The 13228-nt window shown below is 42.6% G+C and overlaps 1 protein-coding gene across 1 annotated transcript; it reads left to right on the top strand.

The window, feature by feature from the left end:
• The first annotated feature begins 3732 nt into the window (after positions 1–3732).
• LOC118221511 (E3 SUMO-protein ligase CBX4-like) lies at positions 3733–12881 on the top strand. Its single transcript, XM_035406636.1, has 5 exons — positions 3733–4042; positions 4272–4315; positions 5301–5366; positions 7691–7757; positions 9427–12881. The coding sequence occupies exons 1-5, from the start codon at positions 3974–3976 to the stop codon at positions 10798–10800; spliced, it is 1620 nt and encodes a 539-aa protein (XP_035262527.1). The 5' UTR covers positions 3733–3973; the 3' UTR covers positions 10801–12881.
• Positions 12882–13228: the final 347 nt, after the last annotated feature.

The raw sequence follows: 13228 nt of genomic DNA, 5'->3' as shown, positions 1-13228 counted from the left end.
CGAAATAAAAAATGACATTTTAATAAATTTTATGCGATGCAGCTCAATATAACCCATATTAGTATTATTGTCCAAGGCAAGGTACATTAATGCAAGTAAAATGTTCACAAATTTTCTTCCTCGATTCTCTAGACGTCAGACAAACATCAGATTCCTGTCAGTTTTCTAAGAAAAAAAAACAATTGTTCAGTAATTTCAGTTATATTCCTGTACGAATCCGTGTAATTGTGGACACGGTTATAGCTACACACTGTCGGTAAGTTTAAAAAAAACACCATCAATGGAACAGGTGGAGTTCACAGCCAGGAAAACCCAAACAGTGCTCTCCGCCAGTCACTTGACGGAATCGTTGGGGTGAGCGGTCCCCACGGCAATCGTATTGTGACAGCAGAGAGCAAAAAGGCTAGCAAAGCAGTCACAGCTAATATAAACAGTGGGCTGTTTGTTCTTGCTACAAATGTGAAAGTAATTCACTTTTTCATGAGATCGAGGCAGTTGGATCCAATTAATTACTTGGACCCAATTGTTCAAAGCTTACTAAGTAGCTAATCGATGGTTTACCGAGATGTAGGAATTGCCTCTTTGACCGACCTCTCTGCTGAAATTTCATACAAATAGGCCTGTCTAGAATGTAAGGGCTTAGCGTACACATGACTGGTCTTTTTGATGTTACTGTACAGAATAAAACATGTTAAATTATTTTATCTGAACCGGAACCTCGTGTTAACTGCATTATAATGTTCAAGCTACAATTTCACATAGACTAGAAAACATATTTTACTGTATTTTAACTTGCATTTTATTGTTATCATGAACGTTGTCGTTACAATCAATATATAGGCTACAAACTGGTGGTGGTAGTAAAACTCCCGCTTAAGATGTAAAATTAATATATATATATACTAGCCTATAGCCTCCTATAGGTGCGGTTGTGAAGAGTCAGGGAAAGCGCAGGGTCTGTCATCCCCTCCCCCACCCCCCAGGGACGCCGTTACGAGGGTGAGCAGAGACAGGTAATTATTTCACGTTCCCCAAAAATAAAACTATTCTCCACAGCCGCAGCGTTATCATGGTGACAATGGCCCCTTCAGCGTGCTTGGCTATTCTTATTTATCTATTGATAGCAGGGGTTTGATGTTTAAGAGGTGCGATATAATAGGCTACTTTAAAACGGCTTAGGTCTGTAGCGGACAATGAAAATGAGCTGGACGATATATAAAAAGTCACAGTGGCAATAGGTTACAACTGCAGTGTAGCCTATACTGCAGTTATCTGTCGTCAAAGTGGTAAACCGGTCTGGGTGTTTTATTACCTTTTCAAGTTCACGGGAGTTTAAGTCACCTACCCAGATAATAAACGCACGTGCAGCGCACTACCTTTTGCACCTGAGCACGTGCACAGTACATATTTGCGCAGTTGTGGAGATTCAAATCTAGTCCAAGGGAAGCATTTTACTCAGTTTGTTAGTTCACATGGTATCGAATAAATCGATTGTAAATTTGCTATTACAAAACAAATGTAAAACAATAGCGTAGCCTATATTTCGTCCGTATTGTGCGCATCCTTGTTTAATAAATGTGCTTCTTAGCTTAGCTCTACTGATTTGGTTAGCTCTTAACTGACCAAAACAACAGCAGGCTATTGCATTTTGTAATACAGCCTGTGTATTCAATGCGATGACGCTTTTGGTGGAGGAAAAAACTTAAAGGTCTATGTTGCACTGCGACAGTTTGACGGATCTCTTCCCGCTATAGCCTGGCTGTTGGCTGTATAATGGAAAACCACAAATACTGCAGCAGTCTTCGTGTCTTAAAGGAACCCAAGTACTAAACCCGATCGTGTTCTTTATAAGCACAAACGGGAATGTGCTAATTAAATATCTTGTTTGATATTTCATTGCTGTTTTGCGTTTATGACCTTATATGGAAAGAGAGTCGTGCCTGCTTGCAATAGGCTGGAGATTGCCGCCTGTATGAACTGTGTTCAAGTTTAACCCTTGCGGTGCTGTATTTTAGTAAAGCACGCCAAGCCATTCGTGTAGCCGACGTAGCTAGGCGAAATTTCGCAGCCAATTCGTGTTTCTGTGTGCGTCGACGTTAAAGAGGGACTAAGCCGATATGAAAACGGGAAGAAGAAAAAAAAACACAATTTAAATGAGAAATGGCGCCTCGTTATCAAAGTAATTACAACACTAATTGAGTGAACCAGCTGCATCTCTCAACAAATTGACATTTCAGCCAGAAGACACTCTTGTGTGTGCGTGTATGTGGGCGTGCATGCGTTCCTGTGTTGCCTACAACGTTTTAAACAGTCTGATTACATCATAAAGGTGACAGTTCATAAAAGTTCTGTAGCTATAGGCTACATGCTCGAATAGCAACGAAACCACCGAATAATGTCTGCGGCTTTCAGCTGCCATCATGCCAAAGTCGTTCGCCAAAAGATTCAGATGATATTTAAAAAATCTGGGTGAAATGCCACCGACCGAAAAGCTTATTGATGTGACCCAAGTAGATAAAAACAGGCAACTGGTTTGCTTTGAAATTTCACAAAATTATCACTCGCCTATGGCAGTTCAAGAACGGCGAAATTGCATGACCATGCCTATTAAAAGTGTAGAAATTGACTGTATTGAAATCCCAAGTTCAGCAGCCACGGTGAAGATATCATTCCTGGTTCTATTTTCATGGGCTATAGCGGCGTTAACCAATCATTTTGCAATAATATAGACTAATCACCCTTCTAAATGCCAGTACCAGAAATCCCTAAATTAATGAGAAGCTAAATTCCGCGGTTATCAGCTCAAAATAATAGGCTAAACGCAAGAACCGGCTACAGCTCGCCTATTGAGAATGAGTATCATATAGGCTACGTAATTGGGCTACTTCCTTTCCATGAATCTCGGACTATATGAAATACGCTGGGGGCCATTAATGCGCTTTGCCATTGGTTCGTCAACCGCTGTCTCATGTGCGCTAATTGTCGGCACTAGTCGTCTGGGTTAGATACGATAGCTTCTAAATATAATCTAAATCCTATGGTGTTAAAATTCTAGTGTGAAACAAAATTAATCTACTTTATGCGGGCTAATCTTTTGAGTAGCCTGTTAAACGTGACCTGTTATTGAATGGGCATGCTACCTGTATATGTTGTGGCAGAAGTTACCTTGTTCTGTGTTTTCTTAATGTTTTTAATTAACAAACGACCCATACGTGACCATGATTTCCAAAAATTCATCGCATCAACTTAAAATATTTCAGAGACATTCAGGTCTGTTGTGTACTAATTTGTGGGCTAATCAACTATATACAAAATTATACATTCAAATTGTGTAGATTGCATTTTTAATGATTATATTTTGTCCTTGTTGCTAAATAATAGCCATTCAAACCTAGAGAGTTCCCTATCTGTCCATTATCTGCCATATTCATTTTTAATGGAATTTAAACAAATAAATATGCAATAAATATGAATAAAAACTATTTGAAATGACATTATTCCCAGCAACACCTAGGCTGTCCAATGCTTCCAATCCAGGCGAAAAAATGTTCATCTTTATTAGCAGCCTATTTTAAACTTCAGTGGGTTAGAAAGTCTGCCTTAAATAATGAATACATGTATCATACAGCGTACTATTTTAAAGGAAAATATTCTGATTTTCAGAGCTCCCTCTTGCAGTTAAATCCAGCGCTGCATCCTAAAGCTGTGGAATAAACCCTGTCCTATCCCCTAACCACCTCCTCTTTCTGACGTCACCGCCATAACTATTTGCATGAACTGTTTTCTGCAAGCCTCTCCTGGAGTGCATAGCTTACCGCTGCCAATGGCCAACGAGTAACCAGTGAGGGCGAGAAAGAGAACAGACTGGAGGGAAACGCAGTTTGCTTCGTACGAAAGGAAAATTACCAGCCGGGCGCACCAAGTGACAACCTCCACAGCCACAGTGTAGTGAATCCCCAACACCGCAGCGAGAATGGAGCTGCCCGCCGCGGGAGAACACGTCTTTGCGGTGGAGAGCATCGAAAAGAAGCGGATCAGAAAGGTAGCTAATGTTAGCGAGGTAGCCTGCTAGAACTCAGCACGGTCAAACCCTTCAAGTCGGTGGCAACGATAGATAAGATTGCTAGCTAGCTGTGTGCACAGTCAAAACCGCGGTTGATGCGGGTGATGTTTTCCTTTAGGTCGCTAACAAGCTAGCCAGCCGTGAGGGTTCTTGCATATTGTCGAGAGTCATGAACACTTGTTTTCACTGTTTTTCTTTCTTTCTGCAGGGTCGAATACAATATCTGGTGAAGTGGAGGGGGTGGTCTCCTAAGTAAGTCGGTATTAGGCCTAAATGTCAAACTTTATGTACAATGTCAAGCATCGGAATTAAGAAACGTTCATGGTTTTCCCGTACAGCTTGTCCAGGCTGACGCTTCTATGAAGATTTTTTATATAGGCTAAATATTAAACGCGTGTGTCTGCGCGCGCGCGCGAGTGTGTGTGTGTGTGTGTGTGTGTGTGTGTGGATCGATGTAGCTACGGATACCGTCACTAATTTATGCGAGGGAAGGGAGAATCCACCTCCTGTCGCTTTTTTCGCTTTTTTGACAGCGTAACTTAGCTGTCGACCCTCATAGTGGCATTCATTGTCAAGCTAAATTTGAGTGGTTTAGATACCTTAGTATATATTTTGTGTTTGTTTTTTGTTTTTTTTAATACCGAGTGTGGAAATCAACCACTGCCATTATATTAGCGTGCGTTTTAATGCATCCCGTTCAAATGCAATATTAAATCTTACTATTGCTCGGTAACATTTCCTACAATGACTATCGATACTTTGCATTGTGTGCCACTAATGTTTCAGAAGTATATTTTAGAATAAGTGTATCAATACGGATCTCCATAGGCCTATATTTGCCCCTACCGTAATAACATTAGAGTATATTCCGCGTATATCAGTAGCCTAATCACATTATTATCAGTCAGTATGAATAGCTGTAACTGTGTTTACGCAACAGCATTTAATGTGAATATTAAATTGGTAAAAATTTAAAAACAAACGAAAGGTGTCCATATCTGCCACCATGTTTTCCAGTTGGCAAACTATATGCCGATAAGACAAAAATCTGGTGTGGTTGAGAGAGAATGGCTTGCTGAGGGTATTTACGTTAGGATCGTTTGCATTGCTATGAAACATGCAGCCTTTTTTGTTTTGCTTTTCCAGTTATTAAAAAATAAATCTGGAGTACACTAAAATGCTAGTTCGACTAGCCTACTGATTTTATCAACCACCCCCCCCCCCCCCCCCCCCATAGATACAACACGTGGGAACCAGAAGAAAACATCCTGGACCCAAGACTTCTTGTGGCTTTCCAAAACAGGTGAGTTAGTCTCGATTTGACGCATTGACCTTATCTGCAGGTTCAAGGCAACACGCAGTAATGTCCATACCACATTTTCTGTGTGTGTGTGAGTGTGTGAGAGTGAACGTGAGAGAGAGTGAGAGACAGATGTGGAGCAAGCGTGCACCGAATAAATAGGCCCTGCTGCTGTTTGTACTTCCAAGGCGTCTTAAGATGAGCTTTAAAAGCACGAAGGCCACTTCAGTGTTTATTAAAGGTTATACTATAGATGGAGTTGGCAATAATATCACATAAAGGTAACATTATGTATTTATGACACATTCAAGCAATCATTTGAATGTTCAGAGAACAACTCTTTTCATGGTTAACATTGCAGAAACATTGACAAAAACGATAGCCTAGTGTAACTTAGTCGGTGATGGATGCTATATGAGACTGCATTACACATGCCATCACGAAAATTATTACGATATAAAGTGTTGTACAGATTTTATATAGTATTATGAATATGGATTTTTAATATAATACAGGCACCACTCTCACAATAGCTAACGGACGATCGGCTAAATGTGCCTACACAACTGGTTTAATTCTCTGAGCCATTTTGGGCTTTATATTTACCTTCCCCCCCGATACAGTGCACTGAATTTGGCGCCAGTTTTATTTTTTCTTTTTCCTTTTTTTTTTTTTTTTTTTAAAGCTGTCAGCCGGCCCTCTTGATGATTTCCTGTTCGTAGCAGCATGCGAAACCGTAGCGACAGAGGTGCAAGGGGGTTGAAAGAAATCTGCTTCGGAATCAATATTCAAATTGACATTAAGTGACTCCCCGGCTGCTCGTAGAAGGGCGTCACGATATTGTAATTTCCGTGGGAGTGTACTAACCGCTGCAGTGAAAGGGTGGGGGGTCTGTGCGTACACGTGCTGCTTCCCTGGTCTTCTGGTCGCGAGGGCTGTGCCTTGTCGGTCTCACGGTGTGGACCAACACGTGGTGTTGCTGGTTCCGTGCGGAGCGGGACGTTTGCTGTGGCTCCCTGTCCCCAAAAGGCTTTCCTCCTCCGTCCCACTGTGCCAAAATAATGCCATTCCGTTCATTAGTGGTGATCGCAGACCGCCCCCCCCCCCCCCCCCCCCCCCCCCCCCCCCCCCTTTATGTGCATTTGCAGTTCCCTCCCTTTACAAAAGGAGACTTTTTTAAAATTTTGGCTAATGGCATGGGTTCTCCGGCGAATCAGATTGGTGTGTTAAGTATGACCCTGGAAATCTCGCTAGCTGTCTCTGGGATTAGGATTGAGCTAAGGCAGAGCGAAAACGTGTCAGGAAGCAGGTTGTAGGATGCCAGGAATGACTGTTTCCCGAGCTATAATTAAATTTGACCCTTGTGATCTGTGTATTGAATTTACTGCATAATGAGTTGTGTGGCTGGTTCTGTGTTGTGGCACATAAATCTTCTTTAATTTTCTGTTGAGATGAAAAGTAGTGTTGATGGAACCTGCTGTAACGTTCATTATGTAATAGTACTTTATGTTGCACAATACAACTATCGTTATGTAAATGTTTCAGCGAATAATCCTGAAACATTTAAATTATGCAAGAAGTTATAGGCTACTTTATGAATTCTTAATCCTTGAGGTTTGTGTGTTCAGAGCATTTTAATTCTTGCTACTTAGTTTCAAGAAAATTAAGAGTAAATTGTAGAATATATTGATTTTATTAGCCACAGACATATGGAGGTTTGCATTTTTTCAACAGTAAATAATTTTTATGTGGTCTTTGGACTGTAGGGTTTATAACAGTGAGATTAATTCATTATTACAGGGCTATTGAACGCTTTAGAAGTAAGACGTAATCAACAATTACTGTGACTGAAACTGATGTTCCTTTGTGCTTAGTGCATCAATGTATATAACTGTGTGTATGAACGATAGCTCAGAACTTTTGTTAAACTGACCAGATCCAAATACATTTTTCTTGAATGAGCCTTGGACTAGGACCACAATTTAATCACGAGACCAGGAGGCAGGAGTCCAGGTCCAAGATACTAACTTTTATCCACAATAGATACGTTACACAATATGAATATTCATGAGAAATCAAATTCTGAACATGTTTTGATCCTGAATGAGTGGTGGTTACAAAGAATTGACTCGATATGAGTGCTGATCATAGTCAGAACCAAGCATACGGTGGTATTGCTGCTGTAAGTGCTTGTCCTCACAAGAACATTTGGCAGAAGCAGAACACTTGATGCAAAGTGCAGATGGTGTAATATATTCTGTGATCCTGAAGGTCTCAGTCGTTGTTATGTTATTGTTGAATATGTTTTTATTTCCTGTTATTTTCAGGGAGAGACAGGAGCAGTTGTTGGGGTATCGCAAACGGGGCCCCAAACCCAAACACCTCTTACTCCAGGTAGGTCATTGCTCTTCCATTATTTTAGTTTGTATTTTATTCAGCAACAACATAATTTACAGTTGTCACATTACCGTGGTAACTGTTTGCCTCAGAATTTACAGGATGTGCTTTCCTGGCCTTTACTGCACTTGGGACATTTTGGTTCTTTGCCCCGATATTTTGTGAAAATTTTAAAGCAACACTTTTCTCTGCAGAAATGGGCTCCTTGCTCTGTATTCACTTGCAGAAGAAGAGAGTTGCATACCATTTTGTGAATTGGCCCAAACAATATTAATCATTTGGTTATTTTTACCTGCTGGCTGGAGTTCATAAATGTGAAATGAGGACCAAAAACCTAACAGGCATTTGTGAGTGTTGCATGAAACAGAAATATCTGGGGCTTTTTTTTAATGTTGAATTTGTTGTCGCAGAAGGGAGACGAGCATCAACCCTGATGTTTTCATTTGGTCTAATGATCCCGCCCGCATCCGATGTGCTCTTCATCGAGTCGAACAGAGCGCCCTTTCCAAGCGGAGTGCAGTGCTCGTTCCTCTCAGGGATACTTGGAGGGTGTGATTAGGTGTCTGTGAGGCGCGCACACGTGGTATAAAATCAATGATGAGGCATGACACGGCCACTCGCATTCCTGTTGGCTAAGGTCATGCGCACAGGAACTCCGGTGCCTCTGTGATGATGGCAGTGTAATGGCCTGGAGGAGGATGGTGGTGGGGTAACAGAAACCGTGGACTGCGATGAGCCTGGGAGTGGTGTATATAACGGAGGCCCTCACTGACAAGCGATAGATTTGTTCGTGTCCCGCTGCCTAGACCAGCCGAGGACTCCCTAGACTCCGGACTCAGCAGAGCCTGATGATGAGAGACAAAGAGGAGGAAAACGTGAAGACACTTAAATAGCATTGTTAAGAGTTCATTTATTTTACAGGTTCATTTTCATATGTTTGCCCATTAAATTTGACACATCTCATTCTTCTCTTGTTTTTTATAACTGTTATGATTTCATCTGTGATTTGTCCTGGAAAATAGCCAATATAAAAATACAAATTGGCTGCGATTACCTTCGAAACGCACATGTTGAAATCATATGACAGCTGTAATGCGCGTATCTTACTGTGTGTTGGGTGTTGAGAAACCGCAATAATTGCTCTTGAGATCACCTACAATTTTCTGTTTGATTTATGGCTAGCTACGACATTTAGCACTCTGGAATTGTGTTTGGAGTCTGGTGTCATGAACTGTGCTTATCATAAGGGCTGCCAACGACCAATGTACAGTAAAACGGACCATTCAGCAAACGAATGTGCTTGCAGCTGTTTCAGGCAATCTGTTTCCTGTAGAGCCATAAGAAGTGGCAGCAGTAGTGAAGTGGAAGAGACAATGGCAACCACACTTTGGCGCCACGGCAACCATATTTAACACGAGAGGAAATGAGGGGCTACTGTGTCGTGGGTGGGAGCACAACTGTTCATCTGATCCATGCGAGGTTACGCTGTGACGAACGGTAGAAACCAGATACCCTACTTCAGGTTTGGCGTCGAGTTCTCAGCCCTTAAACAACTTTAGCCGCGGCGACGTTGTAGCCAAAGTGTGCCAGTTCCGGCATGGTGCTTTAAAGGTGTAACAGTGTATTCCCAGGCTTTAACGGGTGCTTTTCATTCTGGTGATTTCAGGTTCCCTCTTTCGCGCGGAGATCCAGCATCTTTTCCGGGTTTCAGGAGGCGTCGCTGAACGAGGACGGTCAAAATCCGAAGTCCGGTCCGGTCCAGTTGCACCGACCTCAGATGCAGCAGTACCAGCTGAACAGCAAGAAACACCACCAGTATCAGCCTAACTACAAGGAGTGCCAGGCGGAGCAGCAGGCAAACGGGAAGAAAAAATACTACTATCAACTGAACAGCAAAAAGCATCACCACTACCAGCCAGACCCCAAGATGTATGACATACAGTACCAGAGGGCCAAGGGTCTGGAGCCCACCAATCAGGGGTGGAACCTGGCCTCAGCCCTGCAACAGAAGTGGGTCCGTGACAAAGACTCGGGCTGCTTGAGGAAAGTGAAAGATCTCCCGATCGGGTTGAAGAAGCTGCCAACCCACCTCGGTGCCAGCGAGCCAGCCCTCAGCCCAAATGCCAAGGAAGCCGTCCTGCCCAACGGGGTTGGCAGCAAGATGAAAATCGTGAAAAACAAAAACAAAAACGGACGGATTGTGATCGTCATGAGCAAGTACATGGAGAACGGAATGCAGGCCGCAAAGATCAAGGACGGGGACCCCGAGAGGATTGAGAAATCACAGCAGGTGGACCTGTCGGGAGACGGCAGCGCGGAGACACTACTGGACGGAAACAAGTTTGTCAGAAGACAGGCCCTGGAGAGTGAACCTATGGACACTGGTGCGGATGACCTGCACGTTCGCGCCTCAGGACCAAATAACGGTCAGTTGTCTGAGGAGAGGGCGGGAAACTCTCCGGGGGCAAAGAGTGTGGCCGAACAGAGCCAAAGAGAAGAAGCGTGTCTGGAGGAGCTGTCCGACGATCAGCCCCTGCAGCTGACCACCAAACCCAACCTGACCCCTTGGCCCACTGAGACGGGCGTCCTGTCCAGGCTGGACCAGAGGGGGGAGAAGTTGGCCCGGAACGGGGCCCCCGCCCTCAAGCGTCACCTCTCTGCACCCGAGGAGGACCGGAGTGGCTGCAAGAAGTTCCTGAGCTCCAGGAGCATCAGCACCCCCAGCACCGTGCCCTCCACGCCCCAGAGCAACCCCGTAGCCCTCAGTCCAAACGGCCACCTCAGCGACGGGCACCATTACGATTTTCTGGACTCGAATCCAGAAGAGCCCATTGACCTCAGCTGCGTGAAGCCCAGGGATAGGATGAACTCGCAGACGGAGGCCGCAGGTCCGGCGGAACAGGAGAAGGAGCCGCCGGCTACATCTGAACAAACGGAGGAACCCCCTCCTGGTTTTAAGCCTTTTCTGGGGAACATTATCATCACAGACGTTACGGCCAACTGCCTCACTGTGACATTCAAGGAATACGTCACCATTTAAGCTTATTTCAGGGGAACAGAATACTACTGACTTTTGTGAATTTGTACAAAAGAAAAAATCCAGTTCATCGCAAAAGGGTGTGAGGGATGTAGCCTTGGAACAAAAGCTTTACACTTGAGCTCTTTGACTACAAGGTCATAGATTCTAAGGACTGGTCCACGCAGTTTTCGTTTTGCATCCACCAGTGTAAGAAATGAATTCAAATGAAATCCTTACTTCATGCAACACACTGTAATTGTATGAGATTGGGTATTGTTGTGTAGAAGACTATACTGAACTATAATAGGCAACCTGTTAGGCTTACATTTTTCTAATGCTTAATGGTGTCTGTTGTTTCTAATTGGTTGCCATGACGCTTGGAGTGAGGTTTGGTTGTATTATGGCTCAGACTAAACAGCACTTACTGGTGTATATACTTTTTATGTACTTTGGTATTATTGGAATTTTATATGATTTCCATTTGGCTTTAACAATCTTTATTACTTTTAAATTAATGTCAAGAAGTCAGTCAAATCAGATGCAGTGTAGATTATGCATATTGTATTGTATCTTTTGTATCATTTCATATTTAGTGAAGGGGAAGGCAAGATTACAATACATGTATTCTGAGGGTGCCTGTCTGTTTGTGCGACAGACAAAGAAGTACAGCTGCGATGTACAGACGCACCACTGGATGCCATTGTTTTGTTTGGGCAAAGTGTTTTGAAAAAGCCTTTTGGGATTTTTTTTTTCCATTTAGAAAAGATCACAGATATAAATCCGTGAGCTTGGTCAAATGTGTAAACCCCAGAAATGAAGGATCTAGGCGTCAAAGTGTACCTGCACTATTCTGTGGGGAGTGGGAGGGGGGCGGGTCTCTTGGGGTGATAGTTTTTGGTGACAGTCCATCTTTACAACGTAGGATGATTGAGGGACTTGCACTGGTCAGTTCCTGGGTGAGTCTACTAATGTAATTTTACACTTGGGAGAGACAGTTCCTCAGTTTTGCTTTGACAGAAAACTACACATTCTAACTACTATAGGAGTGATGGCAAAGCTATACCTGGTTATTCAGCAGATATTTTTATTTTAGAGGAAAAAATTATATAAAGGGATATGTAGGTTGCTTAATATTTTTAGGGTAATGCAATCTGTGAACTAACCTATTTAATTGAGAACAATAGCTAATTTGAGGTGTCCTGCTGAAGCGGGGGGGGGGGTGACTTTCCTTTAAGCTCTTTATTAAAACTGCTTGAATGTAACACGGGGTGTTCGATCGGAGCTCTGCAGGTTGCCTTTAACTTTCAAATATAAGGCACTTTTAATGTTTAGTCTTTCCACAATATTTGTTTCAGCATTGAAGTTAAACGTTTGAGGCGAGAACTGTCACGTTCAGAAAAGTTAAGACCGAGACGTTTCTGTTTCGGTCCGGTCGCTGGCAGAGCTCAGAGTGTACAGTGTGGTCAGTTGATCGATTTTTCTAAATCCTTGAAAAGTGACACGGCGTTCATGATATAAGAGGACTTCAGTATTTTTTAAAATTCTGTTCACGTTAACATTTTTTAAAGCAACATTTCACGTTGCGAAATTTTCATTAACTTTTTTCAATATACATTTCAGAGTTATAGAACTGTTATATGCCTTTCACGCATCCAGTACACACATGGCAGCACTGTAGAGTCTGTACTCTTCACTCTCAGAAGACAGGGTTCTTTGGCTCGTCTCCATTGTGGAACCCTTTTTACTTCTTTATGGAACCCTCTATGGTGGGGTTTTTTTTTTTTTTTGGCCAACAAAGAACCCTGGAACTAGATATGGTTCCCCTATGGAAATGGGCCTGGAAATGGAACCCGTCTGAGTGTCGTCTGGCTTCGGATCTGCAAAAATCAGAACTTTCCCTGATCCATGTTTGAGCATTGTTTTTTTTTTTTTTGTTTTTTTTTTTTTTGTTGTTTGTTTGTTTTTGTTTATTTCCCCTTTCAGCATTTGGCTGTTCAAAAAAAAAAAAAAAAAAAAGCAATGTAACTCTTTTGAAATGGGAGAAATTAGCACTTTGCTGTTTTGTTAACTGGATGGTTCTTTTTGCAATAATAAAAGATAAGCGACAAAAGCAAATGGGTGTTATGATTTTGTGACCCGTGACGATGAGCACTACAGTACGTGTCACAAAGAAGCAGTCAACATTGCACATTAACTGCCGCCCTTCCCCCTCTCTAGCGCAAGCAGATGATTCGTGTTCCTGCCTCACTCAATCTTGTCGAAACCGCATGACTAACTTTCACATTCAACACGGGCACAAGATTATAAACAGCTGCAGAACTAATTCACTTCCTATTATTTATGGATAGAGTCAGTGGCTTAAAAAGTTCACAGGGAGGGTCACGCAGCCTGCCCACTAATCAACATGTTAACCTAAGGTTTAATACTCCCAAATCCAAATGTTTTTATT

The sequence above is a fragment of the Anguilla anguilla genome, chromosome 2 (assembly GCF_013347855.1).
Source record: "Anguilla anguilla isolate fAngAng1 chromosome 2, fAngAng1.pri, whole genome shotgun sequence".
Taxonomy (NCBI): Eukaryota; Metazoa; Chordata; class Actinopteri; order Anguilliformes; family Anguillidae; genus Anguilla; species Anguilla anguilla.
This window is presented reverse-complemented; position numbering and strand designations above follow the sequence as displayed.